The 16,030-nt window shown below is 46.1% G+C and overlaps 3 protein-coding genes across 6 annotated transcripts; 1 reads left to right on the top strand and 2 right to left on the bottom strand.

Moving 5' to 3' along the window:
* Positions 1-293: 293 nt before the first annotated feature.
* LOC114774326 (E3 ubiquitin-protein ligase TRIM47-like) lies at positions 294-3,109 on the bottom strand. The gene is given in 6 exon segments (XM_028966250.1): positions 294-486; positions 488-507; positions 635-868; positions 1,081-1,176; positions 1,338-2,580; positions 2,755-3,109. Coding segments are annotated over 5 exon segments (978 nt in total). The 5' UTR covers positions 1,902-2,580; positions 2,755-3,109; the 3' UTR covers positions 294-422.
* A 308-nt stretch (positions 3,110-3,417) lies between these two features.
* LOC114774325 (E3 ubiquitin-protein ligase TRIM47-like) lies at positions 3,418-10,211 on the bottom strand. 4 transcript variants are annotated; one of them, XM_028966248.1, is made up of 6 exons: positions 9,855-10,211; positions 8,438-9,680; positions 8,181-8,276; positions 7,736-7,969; positions 7,449-7,608; positions 3,418-5,395 (listed from the first exon to the last, which is right to left on the bottom strand). In XM_028966248.1, exons 2-6 carry the CDS (start codon positions 8,999-9,001, stop codon positions 5,364-5,366), a joined length of 1,086 nt encoding a protein of 361 aa, XP_028822081.1. In that variant the 5' UTR covers positions 9,002-9,680; positions 9,855-10,211; the 3' UTR covers positions 3,418-5,363. The 4 variants fall into 4 exon arrangements, with proteins under 4 accessions (XP_028822081.1, XP_028822080.1, XP_028822079.1 ...); XM_028966247.1 differs by having other exon boundaries at positions 3,418-7,608; positions 9,877-10,211; XM_028966246.1 differs by having other exon boundaries at positions 3,418-7,608.
* Positions 10,212-11,040: 829 nt separating this feature from the next.
* On the top strand, positions 11,041-13,077 carry LOC114774329 (beta-galactoside alpha-2,6-sialyltransferase 1-like). Its single transcript, XM_028966251.1, has 5 exons — positions 11,041-11,389; positions 12,099-12,133; positions 12,225-12,326; positions 12,404-12,578; positions 12,821-13,077. Exons 1-5 carry the CDS (start codon positions 11,041-11,043, stop codon positions 13,075-13,077), a joined length of 918 nt encoding a protein of 305 aa, XP_028822084.1.
* Positions 13,078-16,030: the final 2,953 nt, after the last annotated feature.

Raw genomic sequence — 16,030 nt, forward strand, 5'->3', positions numbered from 1 at the left:
TATGTGACAGACCCACTGATGAGGAATAATTTATTTGATTTTTTGCTGTTTTATTCTTCCCTTTTCCCAGTGAGGAGTTGCCACCTCATCGTGGTTGTGTGCCACAATGACCCTAAGAGCAAAACCAGAAGCTTAGCCTTCATAGTGGACGCCCAAGTTGGACAGGTCTTAGGGTAGAGGCCCGACAAAGTCCAGTAACAAGCCAGTTACATGACAAAAGCAGTTATCCAGAGCACCTCACCCCACCCCGGTCCCACCTGTCGCCATGATGTGACCCCCTCTTATATTGCCTGTCTAGAACCGCCCCTGACCTGTGACCCTGAGCTCTAAGAAAGTCTGCATGCTACCTGATCTGGAGATCTTCTCTACTTGCCACTGGCTGAAATCATCAAGTTTCGCCTTCAGTGCAGAGACAGAGTCCTCTACAGCCTGAAAGGAGAAGCTGCGGTTGACAGTGATGTTGGGTACGTCTGAAGATCCAGGAGGGACACAGAGGGACGGGAAACTCTACAGAGAGACACAGACAAGAGACAGAAATGGAGAGAGACTTTAAACATACTTTACTGTGGAGAAGTGAAAATCAGTTTGTGAGGGACGCCCTGTTCTGTAGATGATCAGAGAGCAGTGATGTTACCTCAAGGAAATGGATGTGATCTTCTGTGTGTGAAAGCTGCTCCAGCTCAGCGTCTCTCCTCCTCAGATCAACGATCTCCTGCTCCAGTCGCTCCAGGTGTCCTTCAGCACGACTCAGTTCAGCCTTCTCCTGATCTCTGATCAGCTCACACACCTCAGAGCATCTCTTCTCAATGGAACAGATCATCTGAGTAAAGATCTTCTCACTGTCCTCCACTGCTGCCTTTGCAGAGTGCTGTTAGGAGACACAGAGAGAGGACAGGGTCCATTTGAAGCAGCAGACCCTCACTCAGCTACTACTGGGACCCCAGACAGCAGCCTGGTCCCCAACAGTGTGGTGTATCAGTGGGACTGGAAAGTGTCCCAACACTGGGCTCCTCACTGGCTGACTGGAGGAGAGACCAGACCGAGTCCTGAAATGTCTCTTCTCCTCCCCTCACTTCTCACCTTGAGAGTCTCCACAGCCTTTCTCAGCTCCTGCAGCTCCTTCTCTCTCTCCTGGAGTCTCCGCTGGGATCTTCTCTGGGTCTCAACCAACTGCCTCTGCAGTCAAAAATGACGACCCGAAATTTCTATTCAGGGATCTATAAGATGTGTGAGAATCTGAAGGTGATGTTACTTTCAGACCTAAACATCTCACACTCACTCGTAATAAGAAGGTGTGGAATGAGCTGATGACTCTTCCACTGGTTTCAAGTTCTTACCTGCTTCTCAGTCCTTTCTGCTGCAGCTGAGACGGTATCGTGGTTTTTGTGTTTATCCGTCATACACAGATAACAGATGAACGTCTGATCAGTACGACAAAATATCTCAAAGACTTTGTTGTGCTTAAAGCAGATCTTCTCCTGCAGTGGTCCAGTAGCATCCATCACTGTGTGTTTTCCTCCTGGATTTGCTTCATTATGAACTTTGAAGTGAGTGTCACAGTAGGAGACCAGACACACCAGACAGGACTTGACAGCTTTGACTTTTCTCCCAGTGCAGACGTCACACTCCACATCTCCAGGTCCAGCGTAACGTCTCGTCTTCCTCACCTTCTCCACCAGATCAGCAATAACGTTGTTCTTGTGTAGATCAGGTCTTGGTCTGAAGGTACGTCTGCACTGTGGACAGCTGTAGACGCCATTCTGATCTTCTTCATCCCAGCAGCCCTTAATGCAGCTCAGACAGTAACTGTGTCCACAGTGAAGAGTCACCGGATCCTTCAGGAGATCCAGACAGACTGAACACGTGAACAGATCCTGATCTTCTGAAAATCCTTCAGCCATCTTCTTGCTTTAAACCCACCGAGCAGAGAGCGATAAGTTCCGTTTCACTTTAGTTTCTCTAGATCTGTGGTTCTTCCTGCTTCTGAGTGAGCGTAGATGTTCCTACAGCCACAAGGGGGCGTAAACCCTCCCATATTCTGGGTGGATCCACATTACATTAAACGTGACTTTCATATTTAATCCACAACACGGTCATGGGTGCTTTAGTCCATCTTATTACACATTATTCTTCAACTGTGATGTTCCATTTATGACTTTTTACACAATAAAAAACGGAACTGCTGCAGTTGTTCTTGCAGAATATGAAACGTGGGCTGTCTGGGAGTGACACCAGAAGAACGTGTTTATTAATGCTTTGCACAACCTTCATCAGCAGATTTCTTGTTCAGCACTTGTTTCCTGGTGAAAGGTTCAACATCTCCAACTTTTCTCCAACTGTTCTTCAAACCATTCCATGCTGTGTGGCAACCCGGCCACACTCTCCATCTTCTGCTCACTAGTTACAGATGTTTTAGATGTTCAAACTGTATGCACTGCACATGGGATCCACTGGAGCAGCAGGCAAGGAGATGCAATCGGGAGGTTGCCGGTTCAAATCCCGACCCGCCAAGGTGCCACTGAGGTGCCACTGAGGTCCCCTTGATGAAGGTCTCGTGCCCACACACTGCTCCCTGGGCGCCTGTCATGACGGTTAAATACAGAGGACACCGTGTGACTGTGTGCTGCGCTGCAGTGTTTCACAATGACAATCACGTCACTTGAATTTTATTTACTATGTGATACGATCTACACACAACCAATCACACACAGACTATGTAGAGCAAACCAACAGAGTTCATAAATCCAAACTCACACAAACGCACACAGCTAAATACCCTTCTCTCTCCTCCACAACACCACACCATTCCTTCATCCTCCACGATCTTCACTATCTCCTCCCATCCAACCTAAAAAGGTAAAGCACACACACACACACAGAGAGAGAGAGAGAGAGAGAGAGCACCTGCAAGCAACACGTCAATACCGCCCTTAGTGTCCAGGGACGTAACCAGTGGAAATGAAATGACTATTAAATAATGACGACATGTTGGAAAATGTATATAAGTTATCATGCTATTAACCTTTACTACCTTTTTGACATATATATCCCACATGTACTAAACTCTATTAATCCTTTTGACATATATATATATCTCGCATGCATTAAACTATATTAATCTTTTTAATATGCGCACTACATTGAATCATTAGTCTCTTCAGAAAACTGGTGGGCTAAAGGCTGTTTGCAGAACAGAATGACCGCGACTTGATAAGAGGAGGCCTGCAGCCGCGGAGAAGCAAGAAAAACAAGAAGACCTTGGCGATGGAGCGTCTACCAAAGAGACAAACCTACATGCAAATTATAAGCTTATTTGGTGTGATCCTGTGATGAATGTACCGCCCTATTATTGAATAAAAAGAGAGGAAGCGGAAGAGACGGCAGAGCTTTTTGGAGGCTGCTGTATTGGTCGTCTCTGATCGCTCTCCTTGCAAGTAAAAGAGCTCAACTTCTTCGTGTCATTCTTCTCTGGTTTATAAGTGTTGGAACGGCGTACAACTCTAACACGACAATATAGTCGTACTAAGTGTTTTTTTTAACTATTCAAAAATACGAATTCAGATATAATCCTGATTTCGTTTGTTTTAGGAATATGGGGTTTTTATGCTAGAGAATAAAAGCATTTCCTCATTTAAAAAAAACAAAACAAAAAAAAAACATTTTCCTAATAGCATATTTACACATTTATCTCCAAAAAGAACTGAATCTATTTCTTGAAATGAGAGACACATCCAGCTTCTGAAAACGAGCTTGTTAAACATTTACTTAAGGAACTTCCTTATTGGCACTGTCCGTTTGACAGGACAGACGCCTCAAGTTCTCCAGCGGTTCTCCAGCGATGCTTCCATTCGTAAAGTTGTTCATCTGCGCCCTCTTCATATCTGTCACGGTGACCATTGTTTTCTACAGAGCTCACATCACTGCAAGGATCTACGTTGCTATGTCACAAAGTGGACTCTACAGACACTCTACAGACCAGCCGGTGGCCTGTCCTCCCAGGACCGGGAACGTCTCAGGGGACGTCAGAGGGAAGCCGTCCGGCTACTTTGGCGTGAGACGGATGGTGGAAGGTCGCAGTGAGAATCGGACTCGGAAGGAGATCATGTGTGCGCTGAAGAAGCAGGTCCCTCTCAGCGTCATGAAGCTGGGAGATGGGCCGTTTTCAGGGGACGAGTGGGAGAGGAGCTTTCCTTCAAAAAGCCTGGAAGAAACCCTGGGTCCTCTGAGGAGCTGCGCTGTGGTCACGTCTGCAGGAGCTTTACTCAACTCGGGACTGGGACCGGAGATTGGTAAGCACCATGGTGCAGGTTCCAAAATACAGAATATTCAAATCTGTTACGAAGGAGGTGAACAGGCATGAAACTGTTAATTATGACTGTAATTTAGGAGTATTTATGAATTGGTAAAGTTTAACCCCTTTCAACCTGTGTGAATGTGTGTTTGAAGCACCCAGTTTTTCTGTCGGCCAGGTCCACCAGGTCCACGGTGGTTCCAGCTTGTTTACCCGGTGAACAGATCACTTTGATATTAACATGATCGTTAGAGCCATTCAAAATAAATCCTTTTTTTTTTACCTTTCTTACATACGTGTTGCATGAACACTTGCGCTTGGCCTTGCCTGCCATGCAGGGAGCACAGGAGCGGCAACCAGTCAATGTTTTTCACCAGGCGATTAACCTGTGTTCAACCAGTGCCGGGTTTATCAGGCCTGCCATTGGTCCGTGGTCAGTTTGGCTGCGTACAACGTCACCCCATTCACCATGTTCGTCTCATCACTCACTCGGACATCCTCCGGGACTTGCGGGAAATAAGTCATTAAAAACAGTCGCTGGGCTGCCGTAGTGAGGAGGTAGAACATGGCTGCAGCAGGTGAGAGTTTTTATAACGGAGGCCGTAAACAATTCTGCACACTGGGATCTGGGAGGTCAAACAAAGGCCAACGCTGCAGAGTGGATAGAAAGGGTGTGGCTAGACGTGGACTATGGATTGTTGGGACTACCAACTGTTATTTGAGTTCCTGTCCTCTTTCAGACTCCCACGACGCCGTAATCCGGTTTAATTCTGCAACAACTACTGGCTACAGCCAGGATGTAGGGAATAAAACTACAATCCGTCTGGTCAACTCCAAGGTAGAACGTTTAGAACCATGAACATTCTGTCCTGACCTTTAATTGGCCAACGTTGCCTGACGTCTTGCTGATGTTGTGTTATTGCACCAAGTTAGTGGTTCTGCAGTGGAACAAGTTCTTCAGATCTCCTGATTACAAGACGGGGACTCTGATCGTCTGGGATCCAGCTCCTTACTCGAAGAACCTGACACAAGTAAGTCCCCGTCAGATCTTTACAGAGAAACGAAAGGAACTTCACCACATATAGTTCTTCATTTTTCTTCCCCCTAGTGGTATAAGAAACCAGATTTTAAATTCTTCAAGCTCTACCAGCAGTATCGTAAACTGTTCCCAGAACAGCCCTTCTACATCCTGGGTCCAGCCTTCCACTGGAACCTCTGGGATGTGATTCAGGACAATTCCGTCCCCAATATTGTACCGAATCCTCCATCCACCGGCATGCAAGGTGAGTAAAACCTGCAGAGTCCCAGGTTCGAACCCCACTCAGTACCATCATGTCCCTGAGCAGGACACGGAACCCTGAGTGTCCCCAGGGGGGGACTGTCCCTGTAACTACTGCCTGTGAGTCGCTTTGGATAAGGGCGGCTGATGTAAAAGTGCCGTAACGACTCATTGTATTACATGTATTCACTGTATAAAGAAAACTTCAATATTTAAGGCATTTTTGAAGTTCCCTCAACTTCAGTTCAGTGCCTCAACTACATGAGGTTTTTAATTTTGTTGCAGTGCGGTAGATGTACAATTACATTGGCTTCTTCTTCAGTAGATGATTCTGTCTCTTGGCTTTAGGCTCCTTTTTGACTATTTAATGGCATAATGGCCCTAGTCCTGCTTTATATTATAATAACATGTTGCTTTGTAGGCATTGCTGTGATGATGAACCTCTGTGAGAAGGTCAGCGTGTACGAGTTCCTGCCGTCGCACAGGAGGACCAGCCTCTGCCACTACTACGAGAAGCACCACAGCTGGAGCTGTACTGTAGGAAGCTACCATCCCATGAAGTTCGAAAAGCTGCTAATCGGCCGTATTAATCAGGGAAGCGATGAGGACATTGCAGCTCTGGGGAAAGTGACGTTAAATGGACTTTCGCAGGAGAAGTGTCCTGAGAAATGTCCCTAAAGTTCTAGTCCTGTCCAGAGTCATTCACTCTGATTTATTACGGATCATTAAAAGTTTCCACTACAATACTGATCAACCTTGAACCCCTTGCTTGCCCGCAAAATATGTCTGAAGGCACGTGTGGTTGGATGTGATAACGTCCCATGAGTTAACAAATAGCGTATGTGTAGCATATTTATGCCACAAAACTTCATACTACTACTACTAATAGTGATAGTAGTAGGTGGTAGTACACTCTCGCCTATGAACCAGAAGACCCAGGTTGTAATCAAATAAATAAATTATATATATGTATATAAAAACATTTTAAACCATTTACATGATAGCAATAATCGGTTAAAACGGTCAATATTAGCATCCCTAAGCATGGTATAACCATGTCTCTGCATGCCCCGCTGAAGACACCTTTAAACACGCCTACAGGCAGGAGATATGGCAACTGCCCTAAGATCCATTAACTCAATGGGCTCAAATGGAGCCTCACACAAAGCATCCAGAACCACTTCAGCCATTGGACACCATTCAGAAACCATATGGCGAAGGGGGTCTGTGAAGATTCTCAGTCATCCGGGTGAAATTGTCTAAAAAGTTGAGTCGTGGCAACTGGACTTTCTTTCTTTAAGGTAGATACGTTTCATTCTGCATCCACGGAACTTTGGCAATCTGAGGGAAGTTACCAAGGTGACAGTGCGCCCTGCTTGACCCTCTCCAGCATTGGTGAGATCAACATTTGGCCATATTTGAGCTAGAGCGTTCACGCTGTGTTCAGATGATGTGGAATGTGATGGTCGCTCCAGAACTGGAGAACATGCACCAGCATCGCCCCCCATGTCGAGCTGTCGGTCTGAAGTAATATGTGACAGACCCACTGATGAGGAATAATTTATTAGATTTTTTGCTGTTTTATTCTTCCCTTTTCCCAGTGAGGAGTTGCCACCTCATCGTGGTTGTGTGCCACAATGACCCTAAGAGCAAAACCAGAAGCTTAGCCTTCATAGTGGACGCCCAAGTTGGACAGGTCTTAGGGTAGAGGCCCGACAAAGTCCAGTAACAAGCCAGTTACATGACAAAAGCAGTTATCCAGAGCACCTCACCCCACCCCGGTCCCACCTGTCGCCATGATGTGACCCCCTCTTATATTGCCTGTCTAGAACCGCCCCTGACCTGTGACCCTGAGCTCTAAGAAAGTCTGCATGCTACCTGATCTGGAGATCTTCTCTACTTGCCACTGGCTGAAATCATCAAGTTTCGCCTTCAGTGCAGAGACAGAGTCCTCTACAGCCTGAAAGGAGAAGCTGCGGTTGACAGTGATGTTGGGTACGTCTGAAGATCCAGGAGGGACACAGAGGGACGGGAAACTCTACAGAGAGACACAGACAAGAGACAGAAATGGAGAGAGACCTTAAACACACTTTACTGTGGAGAAGTGAAAATCAGTTTGTGAGGGACGCCCTGTTCTGTAGATGATCAGAGAGCAGTGATGTTACCTCAAGGAAATGGATGTGATCTTCTGTGTGTGAAAGCTGCTCCAGCTTAGCGTCTCTCCTCCTCAGATCAACGATCTCCTGCTCCAGTCGCTCCAGGTGTCCTTCAGCCAGACTCAGTTCAGCCTTCTCCTGATCTCTGATCAGCTCACACACCTCAGAGCATCTCTTCTCAATGGAACAGATCATCTGAGTAAAGATCTTCTCACTGTCCTCCACTGCTGCCTTTGCAGAGTGCTGTTAGGAGACACAAAGAGAGGACAGGGTCCATTTGAAGCAGCAGACCCTCACTCAGCTACTACTGGGACCCCAGACAGCAGCCTGGTCCCCACAGTGTGGTGTCTCAGTGGGACTGGAAAGTGTCCCAACACTGGGCTCCTCACTGGCTGACTGGAGGAGAGACCAGACCGAGTCCTGAAATGTCTCTTCTCCTCGCCTCACTTCTCACCTTGAGAGTCTCCACAGCCTCTCTCAGCTCCTGCAGCTCCCTCTCTCTCTCCTGGAGTCTCCGCTGGGATCTTCTCTGGGTCTCAACCAACTGCCTCTGCAGTCAAAAATGACGACCCGAAATTTCTATTCAGGGATCTATAAGATGTGTGAGAATCTGAAGGTGATGTTACTTTCAGACCTAAACATCTCACACTCACTCGTAATAAGAAGGTGTGGAATGAGCTGATGACTCTTCCACTGGTTTCAAGTTCTTACCTGCTTCTCAGTCCTTTCTGCTGCAGCTGAGACTGTATCGTGGTTTTTGTGTTTATCCGTCATACACAGATAACAGATGAACGTCTGATCAGTACGACAAAATATCTCAAAGACTTTGTTGTGCTTAAAGCAGATCTTCTCCTGCAGTGGTCCAGTAGCATCCGTCACTGTGTGTTTTCCTCCTGGATTTGCTTCATTATGAACTTTGAAGTGAGTCTCACAGTAGGAGACCAGACACACCAGACAGGACTTGACAGCTTTGACTTTTCTCCCAGTGCAGACGTCACACTCCACATCTCCAGGTCCAGCGTAACGTCTCGTCTTCCTCACCTTCTCCACCAGATCAGCAATAACGTTGTTCTTGTGTAGATCAGGTCTTGGTCTGAAGGTACGTCTGCACTGTGGACAGCTGTAGACGCCCTTCTGATCTTCTTCATCCCAGCAGCCCTTAATGCAGCTCAGACAGTAACTGTGTCCACAGTGAAGAGTCACCGGATCCTTCAGGAGATCCAGACAGACTGAACACGTGAACAGATCCTGATCTTCTGAAAATCCTTCAGCCATCTTCTTGCTTTAAACCCACCGAGCAGAGAGCGATAAGTTCCGTTTCACTTTAGTTTCTCTAGATCTGTGGTTCTTCCTGCTTCTGAGTGAGCGTAGATGTTCCTACAGCCACAAGGGGGCGTAAACCCTCCCATATTCTGGGTGGATCCACATTACATTAAACGTGACTTTCATATTTAATCCACAACACGGTCATGGGTGCTTTAGTCCATCTTATTACACATTATTCTTCAACTGTGATGTTCCATTTATGACTTTTTACACAATAAAAAACGGAACTGCTGCAGTTGTTCTTGCAGAATATGAAACGTGGGCTGTCTGGGAGTGACACCAGAAGAACGTGTTTATTAATGCTTTGCACAACCTTCATCAGCAGATTTCTTGTTCAGCACTTGTTTCCTGGTGAAAGGTTCAACATCTCCAACTTTTCTCCAACTGTTCTTCAAACCATTCCATGCTGTGTGGCAACCCGGCCACACTCTCCATCTTCTGCTCACTAGTTACAGATGTTTTAGATGTTCAAACTGTATGCACTGCACATGGGATCCACTGGAGCAGCAGGCAAGGAGATGCAATCGGGAGGTTGCCGGTTCAAATCCCGACCCGCCAAGGTGCCACTGAGGTGCCACTGAGGTCCCCTTGATGAAGGTCTCGTGCCCACACACTGCTCCCTGGGCGCCTGTCATGACGGTTAAATACAGAGGACACCGTGTGACTGTGTGCTGCGCTGCAGTGTTTCACAATGACAATCACGTCACTTGAATTTTATTTACTATGTGATGCGATCTACACACAACCAATCACACACAGACTATGTAGAGCAAACCAACAGAGTTCATAAATCCAAACTCACACAAACGCACACAGCTAAATACCCTTCTCTCTCCTCCACAACACCACACCATTCCTTCATCCTCCACGATCTTCACTATCTCCTCCCATCCAACCTAAAAAGGTAAAGCACACACACACACACAGAGAGAGAGAGAGAGAGAGAGAGAGCACCTGCAAGCAACACGTCAATACCGCCCTTAGTGTCCAGGGACGTAACCAGTGGAAATGAAATGACTATTAAATAATGACGACATGTTGGAAAATGTATATAAGTTATCATGCTATTAACCTTTACTACCTTTTTGACATATATATCCCACATGTACTAAACTCTATTAATCCTTTTGACATATATATATATCTCGCATGCATTAAACTATATTAATCTTTTTAATATGCGCACTACATTGAATCATTAGTCTCTTCAGAAACTGGTGGGCTAAAGGCTGTTTGCAGAACAGAATGACCGCGACTTGATAAGAGGAGGCCTGCAGCCGCGGAGAAGCAAGAAAAACAAGAAGACCTTGGCGATGGAGCGTCTACCAAAGAGACAAACCTACATGCAAATTATAAGCTTATTTGGTGTGATCCTGTGATGAATGTACCGCCCTATTATTGAATAAAAAGAGAGGAAGCGGAAGAGACGGCAGAGCTTTTTGGAGGCTGCTGTATTGGTCGTCTCTGATCGCTCTCCTTGCAAGTAAAAGAGCTCAACTTCTTCGTGTCATTCTTCTCTGGTTTATAAGTGTTGGAACGGCGTACAACTCTAACACGACAATATAGTCGTACTAAGTGTTTTTTTTAACTATTCAAAAATACGAATTCAGATATAATCCTGATTTCGTTTGTTTTAGGAATATGGGGTTTTTATGCTAGAGAATAAAAGCATTTCCTCATTTAAAAAAAACAAAACAAAAAAAAACATTTTCCTAATAGCATATTTACACATTTATCTCCAAAAAGAACTGAATCTATTTCTTGAAATGAGAGACACATCCAGCTTCTGAAAACGAGCTTGTTAAACATTTACTTAAGGAACTTCCTTATTGGCACTGTCCGTTTGACAGGACAGACGCCTCAAGTTCTCCAGCGGTTCTCCAGCGATGCTTCCATTCGTAAAGTTGTTCATCTGCGCCCTCTTCATATCTGTCACGGTGACCATTGTTTTCTACAGAGCTCACATCACTGCAAGGATCTACGTTGCTATGTCACAAAGTGGACTCTACAGACACTCTACAGACCAGCCGGTGGCCTGTCCTCCCAGGACCGGGAACGTCTCAGGGGACGTCAGAGGGAAGCCGTCCGGCTACTTTGGCGTGAGACGGATGGTGGAAGGTCGCAGTGAGAATCGGACTCGGAAGGAGATCATGTGTGCGCTGAAGAAGCAGGTCCCTCTCAGCGTCATGAAGCTGGGAGATGGGCCGTTTTCAGGGGACGAGTGGGAGAGGAGCTTTCCTTCAAAAAGCCTGGAAGAAACCCTGGGTCCTCTGAGGAGCTGCGCTGTGGTCACGTCTGCAGGAGCTTTACTCAACTCGGGACTGGGACCGGAGATTGGTAAGCACCATGGTGCAGGTTCCAAAATACAGAATATTCAAATCTGTTACGAAGGAGGTGAACAGGCATGAAACTGTTAATTATGACTGTAATTTAGGAGTATTTATGAATTGGTAAAGTTTAACCCCTTTCAACCTGTGTGAATGTGTGTTTGAAGCACCCAGTTTTTCTGTCGGCCAGGTCCACCAGGTCCACGGTGGTTCCAGCTTGTTTACCCGGTGAACAGATCACTTTGATATTAACATGATCGTTAGAGCCATTCAAAATAAATCCTTTTTTTTTACCTTTCTTACATACGTGTTGCATGAACACTTGCGCTTGGCCTTGCCTGCCATGCAGGGAGCACAGGAGCGGCAACCAGTCAATGTTTTTCACCAGGCGATTAACCTGTGTTCAACCAGTGCCGGGTTTATCAGGCCTGCCATTGGTCCGTGGTCAGTTTGGCTGCGTACAACGTCACCCCATTCACCATGTTCGTCTCATCACTCACTCGGACATCCTCCGGGACTTGCGGGAAATAAGTCATTAAAAACAGTCGCTGGGCTGCCGTAGTGAGGAGGTAGAACATGGCTGCAGCAGGTGAGAGTTTTTATAACGGAGGCCGTAAACAATTCTGCACACTGGGATCTGGGAGGGCAAACAAAGGCCAACGCTGCAGAGTGGATAGAAAGGGTGTGGCTAGACGTGGACTATGGATTGTTGGGACTAGGGAATAAAACTACAATCCGTCTGGTCAACTCCAAGGTAGAACGTTTAGAACCATGAACATTCTGTCCTGACCTTTAATTGGCCAACGTTGCCTGACGTCTTGCTGATGTTGTGTTATTGCACCAAGTTAGTGGTTCTGCAGTGGAACAAGTTCTTCAGATCTCCTGATTACAAGACGGGGACTCTGATCGTCTGGGATCCAGCTCCTTACTCGAAGAACCTGACACAAGTAAGTCCCCGTCAGATCTTTACAGAGAAACGAAAGGAACTTCACCACATATAGTTCTTCATTTTTCTTCCCCCTAGTGGTATAAGAAACCAGATTTTAAATTCTTCAAGCTCTACCAGCAGTATCGTAAACTGTTCCCAGAACAGCCCTTCTACATCCTGGGTCCAGCCTTCCACTGGAACCTCTGGGATGTGATTCAGGACAATTCCGTCCCCAATATTGTACCGAATCCTCCATCCACCGGCATGCAAGGTGAGTAAAACCTGCAGAGTAAAACTTCGATATTTAAGGCATTTTTGAAGTTCCCTCAACTTCAGTTCAGTGCCTCAACTACATGAGGTTTTTAATTTTGTTGCAGTGCGGTAGATGTACAATTACATTGGCTTCTTCTTCAGTAGATGATTCTGTCTCTTGGCTTTAGGCTCCTTTTTGACTATTTAATGGCATAATGGCCCTAGTCCTGCTTTATATTATAATAACATGTTGCTTTGTAGGCATTGCTGTGATGATGAACCTCTGTGAGAAGGTCAGCGTGTACGAGTTCCTGCCATCGCACAGGAGGACCAGCCTCTGCCACTACTACGAGAAGCACCACAGCTGGAGCTGTACTGTAGGAAGCTACCATCCCATGAAGTTCGAAAAGCTGCTAATCGGCCGTATTAATCAGGGAAGCGATGAGGACATTGCAGCTCTGGGGAAAGTGACGTTAAATGGACTTTCGCAGGAGAAGTGTCCTGAGAAATGTCCCTAAAGTTCTAGTCCTGTCCAGAGTCATTCACTCTGATTTATTACGGATCATTAAAAGTTTCCACTACAATACTGATCAACCTTGAACCCTGATCGTACCGGGAAAAGTCAAACGGGACGTCATTTATCATGAATAATATTTACCTAGTTCAGCGTTAGCAGTCAGACAAAAGATTTACATTTAAATTTATAGAATTTATCAGACGCCCTTATCCAGAGAGACTTACAATCAGTATTTACAGGGACAGTCCCCCCCTGGAGACACTCAGGGTTAAGTGTCCTGCTCAGGGACACGATGGTAGTAAGTGGGGTTTGAACCTGGGTCTTCTGGTTTATAGGTGAATGTGTTACCCACTAGACTACTACCTTCCATCATATACTACAGATACAAGTTCGGATCTCTCAGCACGGTGTGGTGACACTTTTCTGAGCAGTTCCTGTGGAACCTTCTCCTCAGTGGCGTGAAGATTATTTCAACATATCATCAACTTGAACCGTTCTCACTGTAGATTCGTGCCGCAGGACATGGCTCAGAATTAATATAGAACACATGCAGTATTGCTGAAAATAACAGCAGTGCAGAATTATCCAGGGTTTTGGTCTATTTTTTTATTGCTTCATGGCAAGCTAGTTACCAGTAGGTGCGGTGGATTCTCAGACATCAAGCGAGACCCAGCGTCCATGATGTGCACGCCCTAAAGGCTGTGCGATTGGGTAAATAGTTGAAAGGGGCGTGTCCAAAAAAATAGCAGCGTGTGTAAGTTTATAATTTTTATAAATAATATATCTACTGAGTATAAATAAATATATGTAAGAATGTAAATAGGCAAAAATCAGAGTGGCCTCAAGAGAAATGGAGGAACAGTTTGTGGACTGATGAAAGTAAAATTGTTCTTTTTGGGTCCAAGGGTCCAGTTTGTGAGACGACCCCCAAACTCTGAATTCAAGCCACAGTACACAGTGAAGCGTGGTGGTGCAAGCATCGTGATATGGGCATGTTTCTCCTACTATTTATCGCATACCAGGGATCACGGATCAGTTTGCACATGTCAGAATACTCGAAGAGGTCGTGTTGCCTTATGCCGAAGAGGACACGCCCCTGAAATGACAAGGACCCCAAACACGCTAGTAAACGTGCAAAGTCTTGGTTCCAAACATTATGGAGCGGCCAGCCCAATCCCCTGACCATTAACCCCATCGAGAAGTTGTGGGGTGACATCAAAAATGCTGTTTCTGGAGCGAAACCAAGAAGTGTAACTGAATTGTGGGCTGTTGTTAAAGAACCATGGAGTGAAGCTGCCACACAGGTGTGAAGCAGTCATAAAAATGCTGTTCGCACAACAAAGTACGAGTTTAGTGTAGCAATACTAAATATACTAAAAACCCGGACTTTTCTATTATTTTCAGCAGTGATGTATCTGGTGAGGTTGTTGATGTCGGTCAGGCCAGCTTCTGAACAGAAGCCGGCGAGATGAAGCTCGTATGATCCCTCATCCTCACATTCTACCTTCGTGCTACGTAATGAGAATAAATGTCTTATTGAATTATGTGGGGAAACGACGCGGTTACAGTACAAAATACACTGCTGGAAAAATGAAGGGAACACAAAAATAAAAGTATTTTTTGTTTAAAAACACACACACACTGCACAAAACAAGAAAAATAAAAAAATCGTCCCGCACTTAACAATTCCCAGCATGCTCTATTCCTGACAAGTTCAGCCTCATCAGGGCTCTTAGTTTTGTAACTCAAAATTGCTGGTGTCTTCCTCCTGTAAGTCGCAGTGGTGGCCTAGCTGGTAAGGAAGTGACCCCGTAGTCAGAAGGTTTGCCGGTTCGAATCCCGACCCGCCAAGGTGCCACCGAGGTCCCCTTGATGAAGGTCCCGTCCCCACACGCTGCTCCCCGGGCGCCTGTCATGGTGCCCACTGCTCACCAAGGGTGATGGTTAAATACAGAGGACGCGCTGCTGTGTATCACTTCACAAGACCCCTCCCTCTTTTGTTCCTCTTCCTCACGTCCTGCGTTCTGAAGAACCACATGTCTACAGATGCGGTCTCGACCTGAAGACCTGAAGTGACCCGTAAGCTGAAGTAAGCTGCGCCTGGACTTTATCAAGGACGGAGGCGACGAGGACCTCGCAAGGAAGCTAGAGGACAAAAACGATGCATTTCAGCTTAATAAACGTTTGGAGGTTGAAATATGAAACACTAAAGCGGTTTTAATTGTAATGGATTTGAAAATCCAGTTCCTCATTCGTCAGCTCCAGTAACTGGACCTCATGGAGCATCTTCACCATCTCACGTTCCTCCTTCTCCTGATGAAACTCCTTTCTCTGTTCATCACATGACGTTTTCCCCACCTGAATTCTTTCTTCTGCTTCTTCTGGATCTTCTCCTGGTTCACCTCATCGTCTTTATATTATAATACCGTCCCGGCTGTAACTGGACCTCATGGAGCATCTTCACCATCTCACGTTCCTCCTTCTCCTGATGAAACTCCTTTCTCTGTTCATCACATGACGTTTTCCCCACCTGAATTCTTTCTTCTGCTTCTTCTGGATCTTCTCCTGGTTCACCTCATCGTCTTTAAGTGAAGTGAAAGTGAAATTATTGTCATTGTGATACACAGCACAGCACTCGGTGCACACAACGAAATGTGTTCTCTGCTTTTATCCCATCACCCTGAGTGAGCAGTGGGCAGCCATGACAGGCGCCCGGGGAGCAGTGTGTGGGGACGGTGCTTTGCTCAGTGGCACCTCAGTGGCGCCTTGGCGGCTCAGGATTCGATCCGGCAACCTTCTGATTACGGGGGCGGCTTCCTTAACCGGTAGGCCACCACTGCCCCTTTATATTATAATACCGTCCCGGGAGGTAGGCGGCAGTGCGGCGTTTCATGGGGCAACAGCGCCATCTAGAGACGGACTCCGGGCAATAAAAAATTAAATCAGCTTATAAC

The sequence above is a fragment of the Denticeps clupeoides genome, unplaced genomic scaffold (genome assembly GCF_900700375.1).
Source record: "Denticeps clupeoides unplaced genomic scaffold, fDenClu1.1, whole genome shotgun sequence".
Classification (NCBI taxonomy): domain Eukaryota; kingdom Metazoa; phylum Chordata; class Actinopteri; order Clupeiformes; family Denticipitidae; genus Denticeps; species Denticeps clupeoides.

Coding starts and splice junctions, on each gene's coding strand:
- LOC114774325 (XM_028966247.1), bottom strand. CDS start 9,001: ATGGCTGAAGGATTTTCAGAAGATCAGGATCTGTTCACGTGTTCAGTC. Junction 8,277..8,437: donor CAGAAAGGACTGAGAAGCAG/GTAAGAACTTGA, acceptor TTTTGACTGCAG/AGGCAGTTGGTTGAGACCCA. Junction 7,609..7,735: donor ATCACATCCATTTCCTTGAG/GTAACATCACTG, acceptor GTCTCTCTGTAG/AGTTTCCCGTCCCTCTGTGT.
- LOC114774329 (XM_028966251.1), top strand. CDS start 11,041: ATGTCACAAAGTGGACTCTACAGACACTCTACAGACCAGCCGGTGGCC. Junction 11,390..12,098: donor GGGACTGGGACCGGAGATTG/GTAAGCACCATG, acceptor TGTTGGGACTAG/GGAATAAAACTACAATCCGT. Junction 12,327..12,403: donor ACTCGAAGAACCTGACACAA/GTAAGTCCCCGT, acceptor TCTTCCCCCTAG/TGGTATAAGAAACCAGATTT.